Source organism: Marmota monax, unplaced genomic scaffold (genome assembly GCF_021218885.2).
Source record: "Marmota monax isolate L192 unplaced genomic scaffold, Marmota_monax_Labrador192_F-V1.1 WCK01_AAM20220418_F8-fsc00013, whole genome shotgun sequence".
NCBI lineage: Eukaryota > Metazoa > Chordata > Mammalia > Rodentia > Sciuridae > Marmota > Marmota monax.
The window spans coordinates 8870224-8889140 of record NW_026692202.1 but is presented as its reverse complement, the minus strand read 5'-3'; the positions used below and the strand labels follow the sequence as shown (position 1 = coordinate 8889140).

The 18917-nt window shown below is 32.2% G+C and overlaps 1 protein-coding gene across 4 annotated transcripts in view; it reads right to left on the bottom strand.

Moving 5' to 3' along the window:
* Nucleotides 1–18917, bottom strand: part of Ascc3 (activating signal cointegrator 1 complex subunit 3) — a 382235-nt gene that overhangs the window by 286500 nt on the left and 76818 nt on the right. For all 4 annotated transcript variants that reach the window (XR_006848984.2, XM_046430755.2, XM_046430758.2 and 1 more), the window contains exons 5-8: nt 14428–14548; nt 9550–9757; nt 8708–8849; nt 7993–8118 (exon numbers count right to left, since the gene is read on the bottom strand). Coding sequence is in view for 3 of the 4 variants with exons in the window: in XM_046430755.2 (XP_046286711.1) it covers nt 7993–8118; nt 8708–8849; nt 9550–9757; nt 14428–14548 (597 nt within the window). In the remaining variant the exon portion in view is untranslated. The remainder of the gene's footprint in view (nt 1–7992; nt 8119–8707; nt 8850–9549; nt 9758–14427; nt 14549–18917) is intronic.

The following is an 18917-nucleotide window of genomic DNA, read 5'->3' as shown; positions in this document are numbered from 1 at the left end:
CCACATCAATGTTAATAGCAGCACAGTTCACAACAGCAAAGTTATAGAACCAACAAAAGTACCTGTCAACAGATGAATGAATAAAGACAATATGGTATATATACACAGCAAACTTTTACCCAGCCATAAAGAAGATTATGGCATTTACTGGTAAATGGATGGAAGTGGTGAACATCATTCTGAGTCAGAAATTCAATGATCAAATGTTTTCTCTCATATGTGTAAACTTTACCAAAAGAAGGAGAAAAAAGGAGGAGTGGGGATCCCAGGAAAACTGAACGGAGATCAATGTAGTTGAGAACGGTGACAGAGAAGAAGGGAAGAAGGAAAAGGAAAAGAAAAGAACGGCAGAATAAAATTGACCCAATTATGCCATGTATATATGTGAATATACAACAATGAATTTCAGCTTTATGTGTACCTATAAAGTACCAATTAAAAAAAAAAAACTGTAAGTAAATAGTAGACCAGTAGAGGGAGTAAAACAGGCAGAAAAGGGAAGGAAAAGAGGATGTCCTGGGGAAAAAAAAATGACATGAGAAAACATAACATAAAATATAAAGATATATTGGGGCTGGTCTGTCAGCAGTAGAGCGCTCATCTAGCACATGTGAGGCCCTGGGTTTGATCTTCAGCACCATATAAAAATAAATAAAATAAAGGTAATGAGGAATTCAACTACAACTAAAAAATGAATATTTTAAAAAATATAAAGAAATGAACCTAACAAAAATGTGTAAAATATATGCTGATAAATAAATCATGAGAATATCAGAGACAACCAATTGATACATATATCCAAAGTCAAATAATGGTAAGAAAACCCATAAACAACAACACAATCATATCAAGTATTCCTGCTTATTTAACACAACACATAAGTATATTGCAAGACAAGGACTAAAGTCATTTTAAAGGCAATTTAAAATTCCCATATTACAAGTTAATTTTCAGACTTCTGAATTTATTTAACTTCTAAAATTATAAATCTGGGACAGCTCAATGTGCCTTTAATGCATTCTAATGTCCTGCTATAAAATCAACAAAGTATAGATTATAAAGAAAATTATTTTGTTTGAATGCTTCTAGCAGATGTTAACTATAAACTCTCTGCAGTGGAAGAGGTATTTTTCAAAGCAGCTGGTGCCCTTTTCCTAGTTAGTTGTTTGCTAGTGCTCCCAGTAGACTTTATAGCACTGTAAACCTGAAGAGGTTAAGGCATCAAAACAAAAAATATTCTTATTTTGAAGAGAAAATATAAATTTTTAAGGTTATATAAGAATTTTCCCTTTTTTTCTCATGATTTCCATAGTAATACCTTAAACAATATTGTAATAAGTAAAATAATGCCTTCCTGACAGTGAACAAATTTTCATAAATAAAATTATTTTTGAAGATTCCACACAAAGAGCAACAAACATGACACAAAATTTCTTATTTTATGCCAGGTCCACAAAAATTTTTCAACATGAAATTAGAAAGTGGCCAGACACAGTGGCACATGCTTGCAATCCCAGTGATTGGGAGGCTGAGACAGGAGGATTACAAGTATGAGGCCATCCTCAGCAATTTAGCAAGGCCCAAAGCAATTTAGTGAGATCTTGTCTCAAAATAAAAACCATAAAGGGCTGGGGACGTAGCTTAGTGATAAAGAACACCTAGAATCCTAGTAACAAAAAGAAGAGAAATTAGGAACTCTCTTTTTCTGTATACCCCACAGCAGATGTGTTTAAAAAAAAAAAAAATAAGTTAACTGCCATAGTTTCTGATAAAACTCAATGCCCCCAGAATAAGCAGTAAAGAAACAGTTCCACAAGAAGTTTTCACTAAGCCTCCATAGCTTTCTATATAAAATTACCCTGAAGTTGAACTGTTGATTTAGTACTTGAAGCATTTCATAGTGTACTGTGGGCAAATACTCAACAAAAATGCTTTTTAATATCCCAACAATGCTATAAGTTCACAGAATGCAAGGATGCAACCTGTATTTTTTTGTTTTTGTTGTATGTCATTTAACATATCTGCCAAGGTATATAAAGTCTTTCCCCAATCACATCTTTTAGTTGCTGGTAAAAAGTCCTCTAATATAATGAGAAAACAAAAAGGAAGTTAAAAAGAAAATTATGAATCATAATTTTGCAGGAAAACTTCAAAATTCGAAAAGCCAAGGGAAGATCTTAAAAGCTGCCAGTGAGAAAAATTTACCTTAAAACAAACGCTAAGACTGCAGACATCTCAAAATCAAAAAGGAAAAGAAGGTAATAATAGAATAATATCTTAAATGTGCTAAAAAAAGCATGAACTTAGAATTCTATTAAATATCTCAAGAATAATAGTTTAAAAAAGGATACTTAGATTAAGAAAATTTAAAAGGCTTTTGGCAACACCCACATTTTCACTATAGAAAATTTGGAGAAAGAAATTGATATACTATGAAAGCACTGATAGAATTTTAATTAAATAGTAAATCCAAATAACTTCACTATAAATTAATAACAACAACAATGTATGGTGTAAAATCTAAAACAATATAGAACTAAAAATCTAAAAGAACATAGAACTAAAATACATGACAATAGTATCAATGAAGCTAGGAAAATGATAAGGATTAAAAAGCTTGAAAATCCATTTTTTTTTTGGTTGAAATAGTTTAGATCTACTCAACACACAGAAGAGAAGGAAAACAAAAAGAACAAGTTTCAAGGTATCAAATGTTTATTATTAAGAAAAAAAGGAAGCACATAACTCACACACATAGATGGGACATGTCCTATTTTACACCTCCTGTGCATTAATTACTAAAAAGAATGTCTACAGATTCATAAGAAAAATGAAACTTTAATAAAGAAAAAGAAGTTCTCTATTCATTCTCTAAATTTCTAATGCCTCAAATCTAATTTTCAAAAATAATCCTACCAGAAATGTAATCACTTGGTTTTCTAAAGGAACTTGTTATCATACAGGCATTTGGTTTCCAAACTATTAATTTTCACTGCCTTTGAAACAACAGACTATTTTAGATCCTTCTTCTGGAGTGATTTATTCAAGACACTAGAAAAGCAATATTTTGCTATGATTCTAATCAATAAATCCATGGTACTAAAACTAAATATATATATTCCCCCATTGTCATATAACTACTCAAAAATTTTGTGTTTTTTCTTCTGTAGATAATAATAGTATCCCCATTTGCTGTGGAAAATTCCTCCTTCACTCTTAGTGGCTCGAGGAAGCTGACAATAAGGATACACATAATTATCAGCAAGAGCCCCACACTCCCACCAAAGAAAAAGGCATTGTTTCGGAAATAAACTGTGATCCTGTGTCAGGAAAATAAAACTTTAATCCCAAGAGATTTTTTCTTTCTTTTTTTCCTGTCAGAACTTGTGGGAATACTCTTCTTTCTGGGATTGAAGTATGAGAAAACAAATATGTTTGAGCTTCTGACATATACTTTTCCCTCACCTTATAGAGAAAGCAAATATGGGAATCCAGAGATGAAAAGAATAAGAGAAAACAAAGGGACATGAGCAAGAGAAAGGTAAGAGGGAAGGAAAGAGAAACAATAAAGAAATAAAGAAAAATAGAGAAAGAATGAAAAAGAGACAATGATGGATCCAATGACATCATTAGATGTAGCCAAGATGGCCACACATGCAGCTTTACTCCTAGACAATTCAGTTAGAAATGCCAATAAACTGTCTTTGTTGTTGCTTTTACTTCTGTAACTACCAACTCAGTGAAACTGGATTAATCCAGAGACCCCATCTAATTTTTTTAATTAAACAATTTATTTATTTGTTCTAATTTGTTATACATGACAGCATAATGCATTTCAATTCATTGTACACAAATGGAGCACAATTTTTCATTTCTTTGGTTGTACACAAAGTAGAGTCACACCACTTGTGTCTTCATACATATACCTAGGGTAATGATGCTCATCTCATTCCACCATCTTTCCTACCCCAGTGCACCTTCCCTAATTAGTTATACATGACAGTAAAATGTATTTTGACACATGATATATAAATTAAGTATAATTTCTCATTTTCCTGGTTGTATATGATGTAGAGTTACACAGGTCATGTAATCATATATGCACATAGGGTAATGATGTCTGATTCATTCTACCCCTGCGCCCCATCTCCTCTCTTCACTACCCTCATTCTAGTCCAAAATACCTCTATTCTCCACCCCCTCCATTATGAATTAGCATCCACATATCAGAGAAAACATTTGGCCTTTGGTTCTTTGGGAGTGGCTTACAGGCAATTCTGATGCATCATAAAAAATACTGATGTAAGACATAATTAGAATTTCATTCTGTTATAAAAACTTACTGTAGAAAATAGCTTAACATTGAATATGATAAGGAATTGTTTTAAAAATAACAAGACTTCAATGGAATATTGTGTGATTTAAAAACTGATGCAATGTGTCTACTGACATTGAAAAACATAATATACATGAATTGCACACACATAAAATGATGCAATTCCATTTTTTGTAAAACAAATACATATACACAAATATATAAAGAATACAATTTATGTTTGTTATTCTGTGGATATTTTTGTATTGCTTTATTTTGCTCCTTTGGTGTTATTGTTTAGATATTAGGTGGCCCCCAAAAGCTCATATGAGATAATTCAAGAAAGTTTAGAAATGTAATGACTGAGTTATAAGAGCTTTAACATGCTTAGTGCATAAATCCCTTGATAGAGATTTACTGAATGGTAATTGTAGGCAGGTAGGATGTGGCTAGAGGAAGTCAGTCACTGAGGGCATGACTTTGGAGTTTATATTGTCCCTAGGGAAGAAAGTGGGCTCTCTGCTTCCAAATTCCATGTCCTGAGCTGCTTTCCTCCACCACACTCATCTGCCATGATTTACTGCCTCACCTCAGACTCAGAGCGATGGAGTTGGCTATATAGGGACAGAGACTTCCGAAATCATGAACCCCAAAATAAACATTTCCTCCTCTCATTGTTCTTGTGAAATCTTTAGGTCACAGCAATAAAAAAGTGAATAAAAAAGAAATTGGTTCTGAGAAGTAGGGTCCTTGTGACTAATGTGACCATATGGTTCTGTTAAGGTGTGAACTGATAAATACAATCAATAAGAATGTAAGTTATAGGTTACGGAAAAAATATAGATTATAGATATAAGATTTTGATAAGTGAGATAAGACAATCATAAAGCAAGAACTTTTATAGACAGGTCTAAGACTCCATTTTGGTGTCTTCTATAAAAAACTGTTACAAGAGCTGTTTCTGAGAAACTGAAATGAAAGCTGTTTTCTTATTTTAAAAAGTGTCTTTCTGTACTTTGTACCCCTTAAATTGTACCCTACTCAGGATGCAGGAGTGGTCGAGGTGAGCTACATCCTGGGTTTGAATGCCCTTGTGGGTCTACATGACTTTGAAGAAGATTCTCGCCCCAGTGACCCCCGCCCATATTCAGGATGTGACTGTCTAACACCTGGTTGAACCCAGGGCTGTGGTCAACTGAACTGCAAAGCTAATGCTATTTTTGGCTTCTGTTTATCACTTGCTTGCTGACTGGAAAATTCCAGTCCTGCATAGAGCCCACAGGTCCCGATTATTAATGTTTTAATTTCAATGACTGGCTAGCTTACATGACGATAAGCAAGTCACTGAGTTGTGGTTTTTGTGCTTATATTCTCTTTGGATAGACAAGGAAGCTGCTGTCTTCCTACAGAGCTTGAGTCTCTGCGGTGGGTGACAGTCGCTGGCCAGGTAAATAAAACTCTCTTTTGATTTGAATTCGGACTTAGAGTGCTTTCTGAGGTGTCTCCCCATAACAGTTCAGAAGTTTTTGGAGCTTTTTAGATTTTGTGGAAGCAACTTTAAAAAGTTTAGAGATGCAAGCTGGAAAAGTTTGAGAATGTTATCAACAACTTAATGGGTGTTTCTGTGTGAGCTCAGAAGACTAGAATGCCAATAGGAGTATGAACAGTCAAGACAGGGTTCATGAGGTTTCCAAGCAGAAGGACTTTATTGGAAATTAGACTAGAGACCATTCATATTCTGTTCTGGCTATGAAGTTGTGTACATTTTGCCAGTGTCCTGAGACTTTCTGTAAGGCTGAATTTAAAGGTGATGGACTTTTTAATCTGGTGGAAGAAATCTGTAGGCAGCATAGCATTCAGGTCGTGGCATGGATATTGCTGGCAGCTAGCCAAATTTATTGTGATAATTAGGATCAGAAAGTGAAACAGGAAGATTTAAAAAACTTAGTTTGGACATAAAACTGTTTTAAGTAAACTTGGGGCAAAGGAAGGTATGGCTAAAGATATTATAGCTATCATAGAAACACTAAATACTTCACCAAGAAACAATAGTAAAGAAGCCTTTTTTAAAATAACTTTATTTACTTTTATGTAGTTTTGAGGATGGAACCCAGTGCCTCACATGTGCTAGGCAAGTACTCTACCACTGAGCTGTAACAACCCCAGCCCAAGTAAAGAAGTCTTGATGAAATCTCAGGAATTGGCAAGACCATACCTATCTCAGGCTTAATGGTGTAAAAGTAAAAATTCCCTTAAGAAGAGACCAGTGGGCCACCCTGCTTGCACAGAGTAGCCTAGGAAATTGTTTTATTACACTCAGCCAACTAGGCAGGCACTCAAAGCCTGTTGAAGCCATGGTCCTAGAAGGCTTAGCTACTGATCAAGATGGCAGCAGACACTGGCATCAACCATGTGGTACATCAACTATGTTCCTTTATATATTTGATACATGTAACTTGCTTTTGAATTTTACAGGGCCTCATGCTGAAAGTGTACTACAAGTTTCAAACGAGACTGTGGACTTTTGGGAAATGCTAAAATTGCTGACTATAGGGACTCTTGAAAATGGACTAAATGTATTTTTGCATTGCGAAATGGGAATGAGTGTGTGTGGGCTCACACGGAATGTTATGGTTTAGATATCTGGTATCCCCCAAAAGCTCTCTCTGCTTCCCAGTTATAAGTCCTGAGCTGCTTTCCTCAATACCCTTCTGCCATGACATAGAGCCCAAAGCAATGGAGTCAGCCATTTATGGACTGAGATCTCTTAAACTGTGAGCTCCAAGATAAACTTTTGTTCTTCTAAAATTGTTGTTGTCAGATCTTTTGGTTGCTGCAGTGCAAAGACTGACTAAAACATCTTGCTCACCTGCATTATTTTTATTTCTGAAAGACTATGTATTGTTTTACATTTTTTTTAAAAACCCCCCAGCTTCATTTTGATGATAAAAAAAAAAAACTTCAAATAATATATAAACTTTAAACTAAATGACATTTTATTTTGAGAAAGAGTAAGTATGGCAAAACTTTAATATGAATCTAAGTAAAGGATATATGAATACTAATACTCAAACAACATTTTCATTAGTTTGAATTTACCAAAAATTAAAAAGTTGTGGAGAAATAAGATAAACAAAGTACTTTATAATTTGGCCCATCTCCCAGAAAAAGCATTTTATTTTATATTAGGGTGACCATTTGATAAATAAATAAATACATAAACCCTTTAAAATATTTTAATTGTCAATTTACATAGGTTAAACCAAAAAAATTACCTAAAATAATAAAAATAAATATGAAAACATAGACAGATGGATTGATAGATAGATGTAAATATATAATTTTGAATTTTATTTAAAATATTTTAAATATATTAAATATATTATTTTTTGAATTTTATTTGAAATTATTTTTTAAATAAAATAAATTATATTTTAAATATAAATACACACACACACACACACACACACATATATATATATTCAGTATACAAACAAATGGATATATACGTGGTTTTGAAAAATTTAAACTTCCCTGGTGTTCTTTAGTAATCAACCATTTATGTCTCTGATTTATATTAGGAAGCTACTTTTAAAAATAATTTTTTTCCAATATAAGTTCATTTATAGTACATAGCAAGCCTCAAAAATATCAACTCTATAAAAGGTTTATCTCACCTCATCTAAGTCTTGGATATAAACTGGCTTCTCCTCTAAGCCAATTGGCATTGGTTCACTATAGGGAATCCTTACTTCTTCATAAAGCTTGTTATTCTCTCTTTGGATTCCTTCTGGTAAAATCATCTATAAATATCAAAATAACAATTCAGAATTAAAAAAAAACAAAAGAACTTCTCTGGTAAAGATTTTTTAATGAGAGAAATACAGAATGCTATTGGTTTTAAGACACAGTCCTGGCAAATAAATTTAGCTAATTTAAAGAAAAACAAACCTAAATGAAAAATAAATAAATAAAAACCACACTCCATTATTATGTCAAGTATCTTATATGACATACAGGCCACAGTACATTGACGAATCTTAACGTATACATTAACTACATTGAAGACAAATGTACTCATACAAGTAGGATAGCATACAATATATGGTATAAAGCTTAGTCAAGCAATGATATAACTGATAATACTCAAAATTATAAATTTCAACAATAATGAAAGAGAAATGAAGAAATATTGTCTGAATACTTACTATATGTCAGAACTTTATACAGATTGTAATATCTCATATACCCTATTATTTTAAATATTTTAAAATATTTTAGCATAAACTAATCAACTTGCACTGTATTCACAAAGGAAACAGGGAAAGCTATGTGTCATTGCCTCAGAACAAACATATTTCCAAGAGTTGTTGTTATAAACCAGTGACATACCTTTGCACCAGCAATGAATGCTGATGTTTTCCTGGCTTCAGCCTGGGAATCATAAACATGGGGATAATGAATTTTTTCAATGTCCATGTCTCTCTGCCTGCTAAGAATTGGAACACTTCTAGCATTCAGAAGTGCCTGCTCTCTGAAAATACAAAAAATGGCAGGCCAAATTTGACATTTTTATTTTGAAAAGGAAAGCAAGGTCATTATAATAATTACTTCTGGTGGCATTCCATTATAAAGAAAAAAATTAAACTACAAAAACAAAGATATCAGCAATTCAAAAATTTGGGGGGTAACCAAATAGGATTTAGCACATTTTGTATTTACTACTTTTAAATACCATTTAGTAAATCTGACTTATTGTTCATTCTTTATAGTTTTGCATTTTCACAACTCGAAGATATTTTCAAGGTAAAAATTCCTTTTTGGAAAAGTTACAATAATTAAAACATCAAGTGCAATAATGACTTCATTTCATTTTCCTCCTTTCTACTTCTAGAGAACAATACACACAAATAAAAGTATAATTAAGTTGGGAAGAAAACAAAACCCTCAAAATAAATGTAAATAAGTTTTCTATAACTTCATTGACTGGAATATGTGTAGCAACTAAAAATAGCTTACCTCTGTAATCTAAATCTCTCATGGATGTGAATGCAACCAATAATATTCTAATTAGCAGATGACTGTTTTTTCCCCAGAAAATTTTTATTCAATGAAACTCGTTGTTACAAGAAAATGGGACTAAAAGAATCTGCCAAATTGCTAAAATCACACTAGAAAAATATGTAAAAGTACTGATTATAAACATGTGTTTTTCAGATTCTTGCTTTGATTACCTGTGTATCCGCAATTCCTTAGGATCAAAGCCCATAAGTCCTTCTCCAGAAACTTCTCCATCTTCTCCAGTCTTTTTTTCTCGTCTGGCAATTCGTTTTTCTTCACGTCGATATTGTTTCATTAACTGCTTTTCTTGTTCGGACTGAATAGTGACTTGACAACCATAATTAGGTTTGGTATTCTCTCCTAGAACTTTTTTGCAATTGTCTACAAGGCAAATTTTCAAAATATAATGGACTACACATCTCTGAGATCATTTAACCATTATGAAAACCATTTAATTTCTCCCTAAAAGAACATGAAATAGCATAATGCTCTTATCATTCACATTGGAAAGTGGGCATATTCAATTACATAATTTAGGAATAGGTTTCTTTTTAAAAATTACAATATTTAATATTAGCTAATGGCTTAAGAAAAGTCAGTAAGATTTACTTCCTATAGATTCAATAGTTAATGTTACTAATAGTTTAAATTCTTACATATAAAATCAGGAGCCTGTCAGCGGTAGAGCGCTGGCCTAGCATGTATGAGGTGGTGAGTTCAATCCTCAGCACTATATAAAAAAATAAATAAAATAAAGGTATTGTGTCCAACTACAACAAAAAAAAAAATTTTAAAAAAATCAGGAGCCTGAAATCCAATTTTGTGATTTTGAAATAACTTGTTTATATTAATTTAAAAAATAATTATTAATACTAATTAGCACTGTTAGATAACACTAAAATAAAATTATATATTAAATAATTTTTCCTATGTAATACACTTTATTCAGTTAACTTGTATATATGTAACTATTCATACTGAAATAAACATAAGTGCAGAACATACTTCACAAAACAAATACAGCAAGAGCAAAGTCTACCTTTTCATGAAAATAAAGGCCTTTAAAAGAAGGCAAGAAGGTCAGAGTCACTAAGGGGTACCAGGTCGATCAAAACTCAATGTCTACAAAGTATAAATTAGATCTGTGGTTTGGTCAACTCAATATTCAGAACAAATTTTCTTCCAACAGGATCCAAGTTAGTAAGCTTATTTTACTGAGGATACTACATCCTAGGCACTATTGCTAAGCTAGGAAGACAATACAAGACTTGGCTAATACTCTGCCAAGCACAGCCCAGGTTACTTTATCAAATTCTAAGCTGCAATTCTGAAAAAAGAAGGAATTAAACACAGTACCAAGATAGGAAAATTTGTTATCTAATTCATTCTAAGTCAAATATTCAAATATTACAGCCTCCTTACAGAATTTTTTTATTAGATGCTCAAGACAATACAATGATCTTGACATATCATATATTTGATTCAAATAGGATATGAATTCTCATTTTTCCACAGATTGCAGGATCACATTGGTTATACAGCCATGTATATACATACAACAATACTAGTGTCTGTTGTATTCTGCTGCCCTCCCTATCCCCCCTCCCCTTCCCTCCCCTTCCCATCACCTCTCTCTACCCAATCTACCGTGACACTTTTCATCCCTTTTTCCCCCTTCCCCCTCACACCATCGTATATGTATTTTGTGTAAAGAATTTTAATGAGTCATTTATCTATCAATCACATGAAATAACCCCCACTATAGTTCCCTAAAAAGGAAAGTATGTCTCAAAATTACAAAATGAAGTATAAGCCCATGTATATTAGGATTAAAACTTAAAATTCTGAAAAACTATTTTCATTTTTAAGTCTTACATTTATTTTATTTAAGTCTTATATTTATTTTATTTCTTATTTCTAAGGAAGTCTTATGCACTTAATAAATTTATGATTAAATTTCAGTGTCAGAAAAAGAATGAGGCATTCTGACAGTTTTTACACATACTCTTAACTAAAAGAAAAGTGAAATTGTCTGCAAAGCCACTCAATCAACAATACATATGTTAAGCAGAATGTATAAAATTTGAGTAATGCCATTTATTTATCAGAAACCAGAGTTAAACATTTTAAAGTGTGAAACCCCTTTGGATGACATACTAAATTCTATATACTGGTGTCATTAACATTTTAAGCAAATGTGACAGTAATTAAATACTACTATATATACTTACAATCATCCAAATAAGAAAATTAAAATTATAAGAAAATACAATGCCTCATTAAAAGATTTATAAGGTTTCAATCAAAATATACTAGATTCCTATAAGACTAAACATAATTTAAAAAGTAAAGCAGCAAAAGCTTAAATGTATGGCTTTTCTTGTTTGGTTAGGCCAACTGTCGCAAATGACAAGCAGAAATGAAATAACCTTAATGGAAATACTAACAAAAAATTTTACTGAAGAACTATATAGATGATTATATCCTTTTAAAATGTAAATATAACAGAAAAATCCTGTATAACTACTCAAAATATTGTCACTTGATATTATGAACTAAGTTTTTTCATAATACATTCTCTATACCAACTCTGAAGACAGAATTTAATACACAAACTATCTTTATCTTAGAGATCAACTTCTCATTCACTCATGTCACTTCTCATTCACCTTACACTTACTGACTGTAAGAATAGAGCAGAGTAAGGTAGATGTCTGCATGAAAAAACTCAAATAAAATTAGCCTGAAATCTAGAAAATGCTAGATTTAAAAAAAAAAAACAAGTCATTGCTCTGTAAGACAATGGTTTTGGAGAATACAAAAAAGAATATGGTTAATAATGGGCTCATTAAGGTACCTTAATAAAGAAAAAGTACAATTTGGTAGTTATGAGAGAATTTTGAAGGATCCCTAAATGCAAAACATCAAAATATAGACACAAATTGGGAACACTGGTAAAGTAACAAGCGTATAAAGATTCTTCTTTTCCTTCAACAAAAATCTAAGGAAAATAATTTTAATGCAAATACAACATAAACCTACCGAAGTAAATTTTTTAAAAATATGCTACCTTTCAAGTTCTACATTGTAGTCCTTAAAAAAAAAACAAAAAAAACACTATTTATTCATTTAAATGCCTCAAATTTTCTAGTGCATACTCATCATTCTTAAATAGTTGCAATATTTAATAATGATCTACTATGGAATATGAGAGTAAAATCTATTTGAGAAAAGTAAAAAATCATTTCAGGACTCAAATATATTTAAATTTAGTACTTATTTTGCATTATAAAACTGTGTTGCTTCTAATAAGTTATATTAATAGAATAAAATTTGTAAAATAAATAGAATGAACATAGACAAAACTCCTAACTCATCATCTAAAGCTTCCAAAAAAATAAATGTAACATTGGATTCATCTTTAACTTTCTATTAATAAATCAGTGCTAATATACTAATAAAGCTGGAACCAAAGATTAATGGATTTATGTTTATGAATCTGGATAACAAGTCCTATTTTAAATGTAATCATAACACATCAAATCAAATAAATTAATTTTTTTTAAAAAAGAGTTAGAATCAGTAAATATCTCTATAATAACATTTAGGAGAATGACAAAAGAAATACCAAATTCTCAGAATTTACATCTTCACAGGAGTTGATATTTAACTCTGTCCCTTTCTTCTGGCAAACACCAATTTTAAAAGCTCCTAAACCCTGATGGGTTACTGCATGGAGTCTGACTATGCACTTTCCTATAGCCCAGAGCCTTCTTGGAGCAAGGAAGTTTAGAACTATTCAAATAACTTGAACCAAGACACTTGCAGAAAGATAAAGTTGCTCAAATCCAATCTTGGAAATTCTAACAATCTCAAAGCTCCAGGCTTCTGAGAACATTCATCAGTATTAAAGGAAATTCACAAAATATTTTGGATTTAAAGGCTATTTAGATGAAGTCTGTTTATAGTTTCCTACAGTGGCATAAACATAAAAAAAATCAAATAACTTATATATAAGAAAAGCCAACATAGACAGATGTTCAAGGTATCTAATTTCTTGCGTTCATTCACTTTTTTTAATCTCAAACTATCCGTAAGGTTAGCAAAGTACATTGGAGTAAAGGTTAAAAAAAATCTAATTTTCCTGCTTATCACTTAAAACCTGAATCCAGCATCACTGTGTCATATGTTAGTTATTTTTTTAAAAATAATTTTGGCTTCCTACCTGTTTTTTATTTTACTGGGTTTTTAAAATACATGTAATACATGACACTATCGGTATGCAATTTTCTGAGTGTGATAACTGCAGGGCAGTTAAGTAGAAGCTGTCGTGTTCTTAGATATATTCTGAAGACAATTTATTTATTTACTTATTCATTCATTCATACATACGTGGGCACTTTACCACAAAGCTACATATCCACCCTTTTATAACCTTTTCTTTGAGATAGGGTCTTCCCAAGGTGCTGCTGCTAGACTCAAGCCTGAGATTCTCCTGCCTCAGTCTCTCAGTCTTCCTAGTCACTGGAATTACAGGTGTGTCACATCATGCCCAGATGCTAAATATTTTATAGATGAAGTATCATGATGTCTGAAACTTCCTATCATTGTTCAGTAATGTATGTGTATCTTTAGAAAAAGGGCCAGGTGAAACAAACTGTTAATGACTAGTGAAAATACATGAAGGTTATGTAAGTGTGTATTATTCTTATACCTTTACTATGGATTTGAAAGTTTTGGAAACAAAAACTTGGGGAGAAATTATAACACTGGATCCATAGTTAATACAACATGTGTTTGCTTTACAAATTATCTATTGTAAGTACTTCTACCTTTTACAAAACAATGTCATGCCCAAACACTGCAATATGTTCCTATTTAGATCATTTACACTTGTTTCATAATCTACCATACCTAAAAATCTAGTTTAGAGAATGATATCAGTAAACTATAAAAATGTCCAAAGGATAAAAAAAGTAATTATATTTTTAAAATTGGTTAACCAATGAATCTTTCTTTTAAATTAGTATTACCACTACATACTTTCTTACCTTGAAGAGCTTGAATCTTATGATCATTTGAAGAATTAAGAAATCGATCCACAATTGTAATTCTGTTCTGGAGAAGTTTCTCAATAAGATCAAGTCCTTCAGGTCCAAGCAATTCAAATAACTTATACAAAAAGAAAAATAAAATACCTGTTACCTCAAATTAACTTGTTCATGTTATTAACACTCTACTAAACAGAGGCAGTCAAATTAATATAACATAAAAGTACCCTCAAAATTTAGAAAATGTAAAAAAATTTACATTTTCACATTGTTAAGGGGTTATATGCATTTATACTGTTAAAAATTATCATTTAATGTTTAAAAATAATTATGGTTTGAAGCCATAACTCTAAGTCACAGAATAACAAATTTTAGTGCTTGGCTTTTCTTTGGCATAAAGAAATAAAACTCTAAAATTAACTTAATTTGCTTTTTATCATATAATTCTGGTTTTCCCAAGTACAGCTGAGTGCTAGTGTTTTTATATCTTTCTATATTTTAGAGTCAAAGAACCATATGAGTGTTTTAGAGAATTGTGACTATTAGCCAACATTTGACACGTATTTTAAACATTTAATAAATCTTATATCTCAAACACAGTGCACAAATGCTTTATGTAATTTTATATAAATTTCCCATGCATATCTTAGTCTATTAGGCAGTTGCTGCCAAAAAAACTAAGCTGATTTCAGAGTCATAGAATCAGTGTAAAAGGTCAGAGATTTTGAATTATATAACCATATTATATAACTGCTCTAGAAATGCTTTAGATTTCTTCAAGTATGATCTCGGAATATATACTACTTCTTCCTTTTCAAAATGGTATACTTTAATTTTGCATGTGACTATGCTACATTAACCAAATTCTGCTATCAAAGAAACAACACAAATAAAATCATAAGATAAAAATTCATGCTGTGTATATATGAGATATTAAACAATGAATTATGTGTACAAAAGGAAAAATAAAATAGAAGAAACAGAATGAATTAAGGGTGCACTTATCTAGTAATTCTAAATATACCAGTAGCATTTATTGAGCATTTATGACATTTATTGAACATTTATTGTAGGAGAGATATTATGATCATCACTTGCTAATTCTATCTAACAAATGCTCTGAACAACTTTTCAAATTAAATACTGTTATTACTTTTGACCTTAGGAAAATTAAGCTTTAGAAAGTTTATGTAAATTGCTTAATGTTACACAGCTAATAACAGAGTTTTAAAATGATACATATATGAATCCAGTCATAAAGAATTTCCATTATACTATGGTAACACCTTTGACTGTTTTCTAGAAAACTGTTGTAATACAGAAATTGATATATTGTCCACAAAAGATACACTAGGAAATATAAAGATAAGAAATGAAGCTAATAAATTTTAAAAATTTCTAAAAGAATATTTTGGTTGAGTTCATCCCCAAAACAAAACAAAATAGACAAAAGAAAAATAAAGTTCACTGGACTGGACAAAAGAGAATGAAGGGAAGGTGGGGATGGGAGTAGAAAAGACAACAGAATAAATCAGACATCTTTCCTACCCTTATATATGAATACATAACCAATGTAACTCCACATCATATACAACCACAATAATGAGATCATAATTGGAACAAGTTATACTTATTCTATGTACATATAATTATATGAAAATACACCCTACTATCATGTGTATCTATAAAAAACAAGTAAAACATAAGAAATATGAAAGCAAAAATAAAACTTGTGACATCATCCTACACACCCAAATACAACAGTAGTATATGATAATGACGGATTAAGACAAAGACAAAGCCAATCATAAAAGAAAACCTAATATTCTCTCTTGCCCTTTCTCATCAGACTCCTTCAAAGAATAACTCATCCATAAAATACAGAATGTGGAATCCAAGGAATGAGTCTCTGAGACTCTTCAGGGGTCCATAAAGTCAACACTATTTTTGTAACAATATTTGGATGCTATGTACCTTTTTCACTGTTGATATTTGCACTGATGCTGCAAAATCAATGGGGGAAAGGTTTGCACAAATAAAGCCAGTGGTATCAAACTGTCATGTAAGCACAGTTATAAACACAAGAGCCAATTTCACTCAAGAATACCATTAAGTAAAGTAATAACTACTAATTTCTTAAATCTCAAAAAAGCACATATCTTTTTAAATAATCTGCTGAACAAAACACTGACAAATGAAGTATGTTTAAAATCACATCTGCCACACAACAGTATACAATGAAATATATGAAAGATAAGTGATAGTCACATAATTTCATGTAACACCATTTTGACATGAGAGAATGAATGAAGTCTTCTCTAGTCTGGTTATTCAGACTAACATATTTGACAGTTTCTTAAAAATCAAAGAAGTGACCCTGCTATACCAAGGAAAAGAACTGGAAATATTTGCTGCCAGTGATAAAATTCAAGCTTTCAAGAGAAAAATCAAAATTTTGGAAAACTTGTATTCACCAATGAAAACCTGATCAGTTTCTAAAATTTAAAGATTTCTCTGATGAGATCAGTGGTGACAGCAATGAATTAGTACTATTTGTAATATTACATAATGAAAGTGTCTACATTAGGAATACAGGTATAATTCACTGAATCAATTATTTTTCATAATATCACATATGATGCCAGTAAAATGAGAAGACAAACAGATTTTAGTGAAACAATTCATAAAAATTTCATTGTCGTACTTTCATATTTTCACCATAACTGACCTGTAAGAAACTACCATTTGTCAACTTTTAATATATCGAGAAAGAATACAAATAACTATTTTAAAAGGCTTTTAAGATATCATTCCTTTTCATGGTTGGAATTTGGTTCACTGGCAGAATGCTTGCCTAGCATGCATAAGACCTTGAGTTCAATCACTAACACTGCCAAAAAAAAAAAAAAAAAAAAAAAGTAAGATATTATTCCCTTTACTAACTACATGTCTATGTGAGGCTGGGTTTCCTTTGTACACTTCAGCCAAAATATATATTATAGCAAATTGAAAGCAGAACCAGATATGAGATTCTAGCTATTTTTTATTAAATCATACATTAGAGAGAATGCAAAATAACACTACTTTTCTTTCTAAGTTTTCTAGTATGGAAAAACATAGTTAACTTTCATCCAACTACGCTAACTCTTAATAGGCTTAATATTTGTGAAAGTCAAAGCACATATATTTTAAAATTTTACTCAGTTTTAATTTACAGTACATTCAAGACATAAACATTAGCAAAATCTCTTTGGAGTCCTCAATAACTTTTAATAGCATGAAGACATACTGATATCATAAAGTTCAATAACTGATGGCCAAGTCTACCACAAAACACATCTAAATGGTCTTCTCCTTATTTTATACCCATGTTTCTATAGCTTTTTTTATACCATGCTCATGTGGAAGATCTTAATATTTATAAGGCACACTGAAGTAAATGGACAAGTCTGCTGTGACCAAAAAGAGATTACTTGAGGATTCAAGCAGTCCTTGGCCTCAGACAACTGTCCTTTATTCACATAATAGAATATTCTCTACCATTTTTAATCCTTCAATGAATCATTTTTTATACAGGCAATCATCAAAAGTACTAGTTTTGCTTAAATAAACTAGAATAGTATTCCAGCCTACCTGTACCCAATTCAAAATCATGTGCCCTGACACACCAGTAGGAAACCTCTACTACATCCACACCCAAATTTGTTTATATTGTATACCATGGTTGAAAATCTTTAATACTGGGGCTGGGGATGTGGCTCAAGTGCTAGCACACTCGCCTGGCATGCGTGCAGCCCGGGTTCGATCCTCAGCACCACATACAAACAAAGATGTTGTACCCGCCGATAACTAAAAAATAAACGTTAAAAATTCTCTCTCTCGGAAGATGGCGGCGAGGGGAGTGCATTGCCCCCGTGTGCCGCGTCACTGTGTGGGAGAATGACGAGTCAGGAAGGCTAAAGGGTTTCTTATTAAGAATTTCCAGCAATAGTGGGGTGCTCCGGAACCTGGAGGAAGGATTTCCATCGCACGAGGATCGGCTACGGGGACTCAAACAAGAGAGATTTGTCGCACGGAGGGTAACACTGCTTATTCAGCAAATCGCCCCGCGGCTAGAGTATGCAGCGCGCACTGGGAAACGAGGAGATAGCAACGCAGGGATTCAGCGCTGCAGTTTCTGCCATCCGTCGAAGCACCGTACTCAGTGCTGAATTCTGGGTTCGAGATGGGGGAAGGAAGCGGTCCAATTCGGTTCTCCACACTGGTCAGACCACAGAGGAGGCCAGCGGCCACCATCTTGGAGAGCTGACGTCACCATCCCTGTTTTCGACTGACCGCAGCTCATTCAGCCATAGAACAGGTAATTTCAGGCTGCCATTTGCCTGCGGCTTGCAGACAGATTACTCAGGCTCAGTGATAAATAACCCGCGGAAACTGCTTCTTGGAGCATGCTCTTATCAGAGCATACACCGAGCACGGAGCGCTGAGTT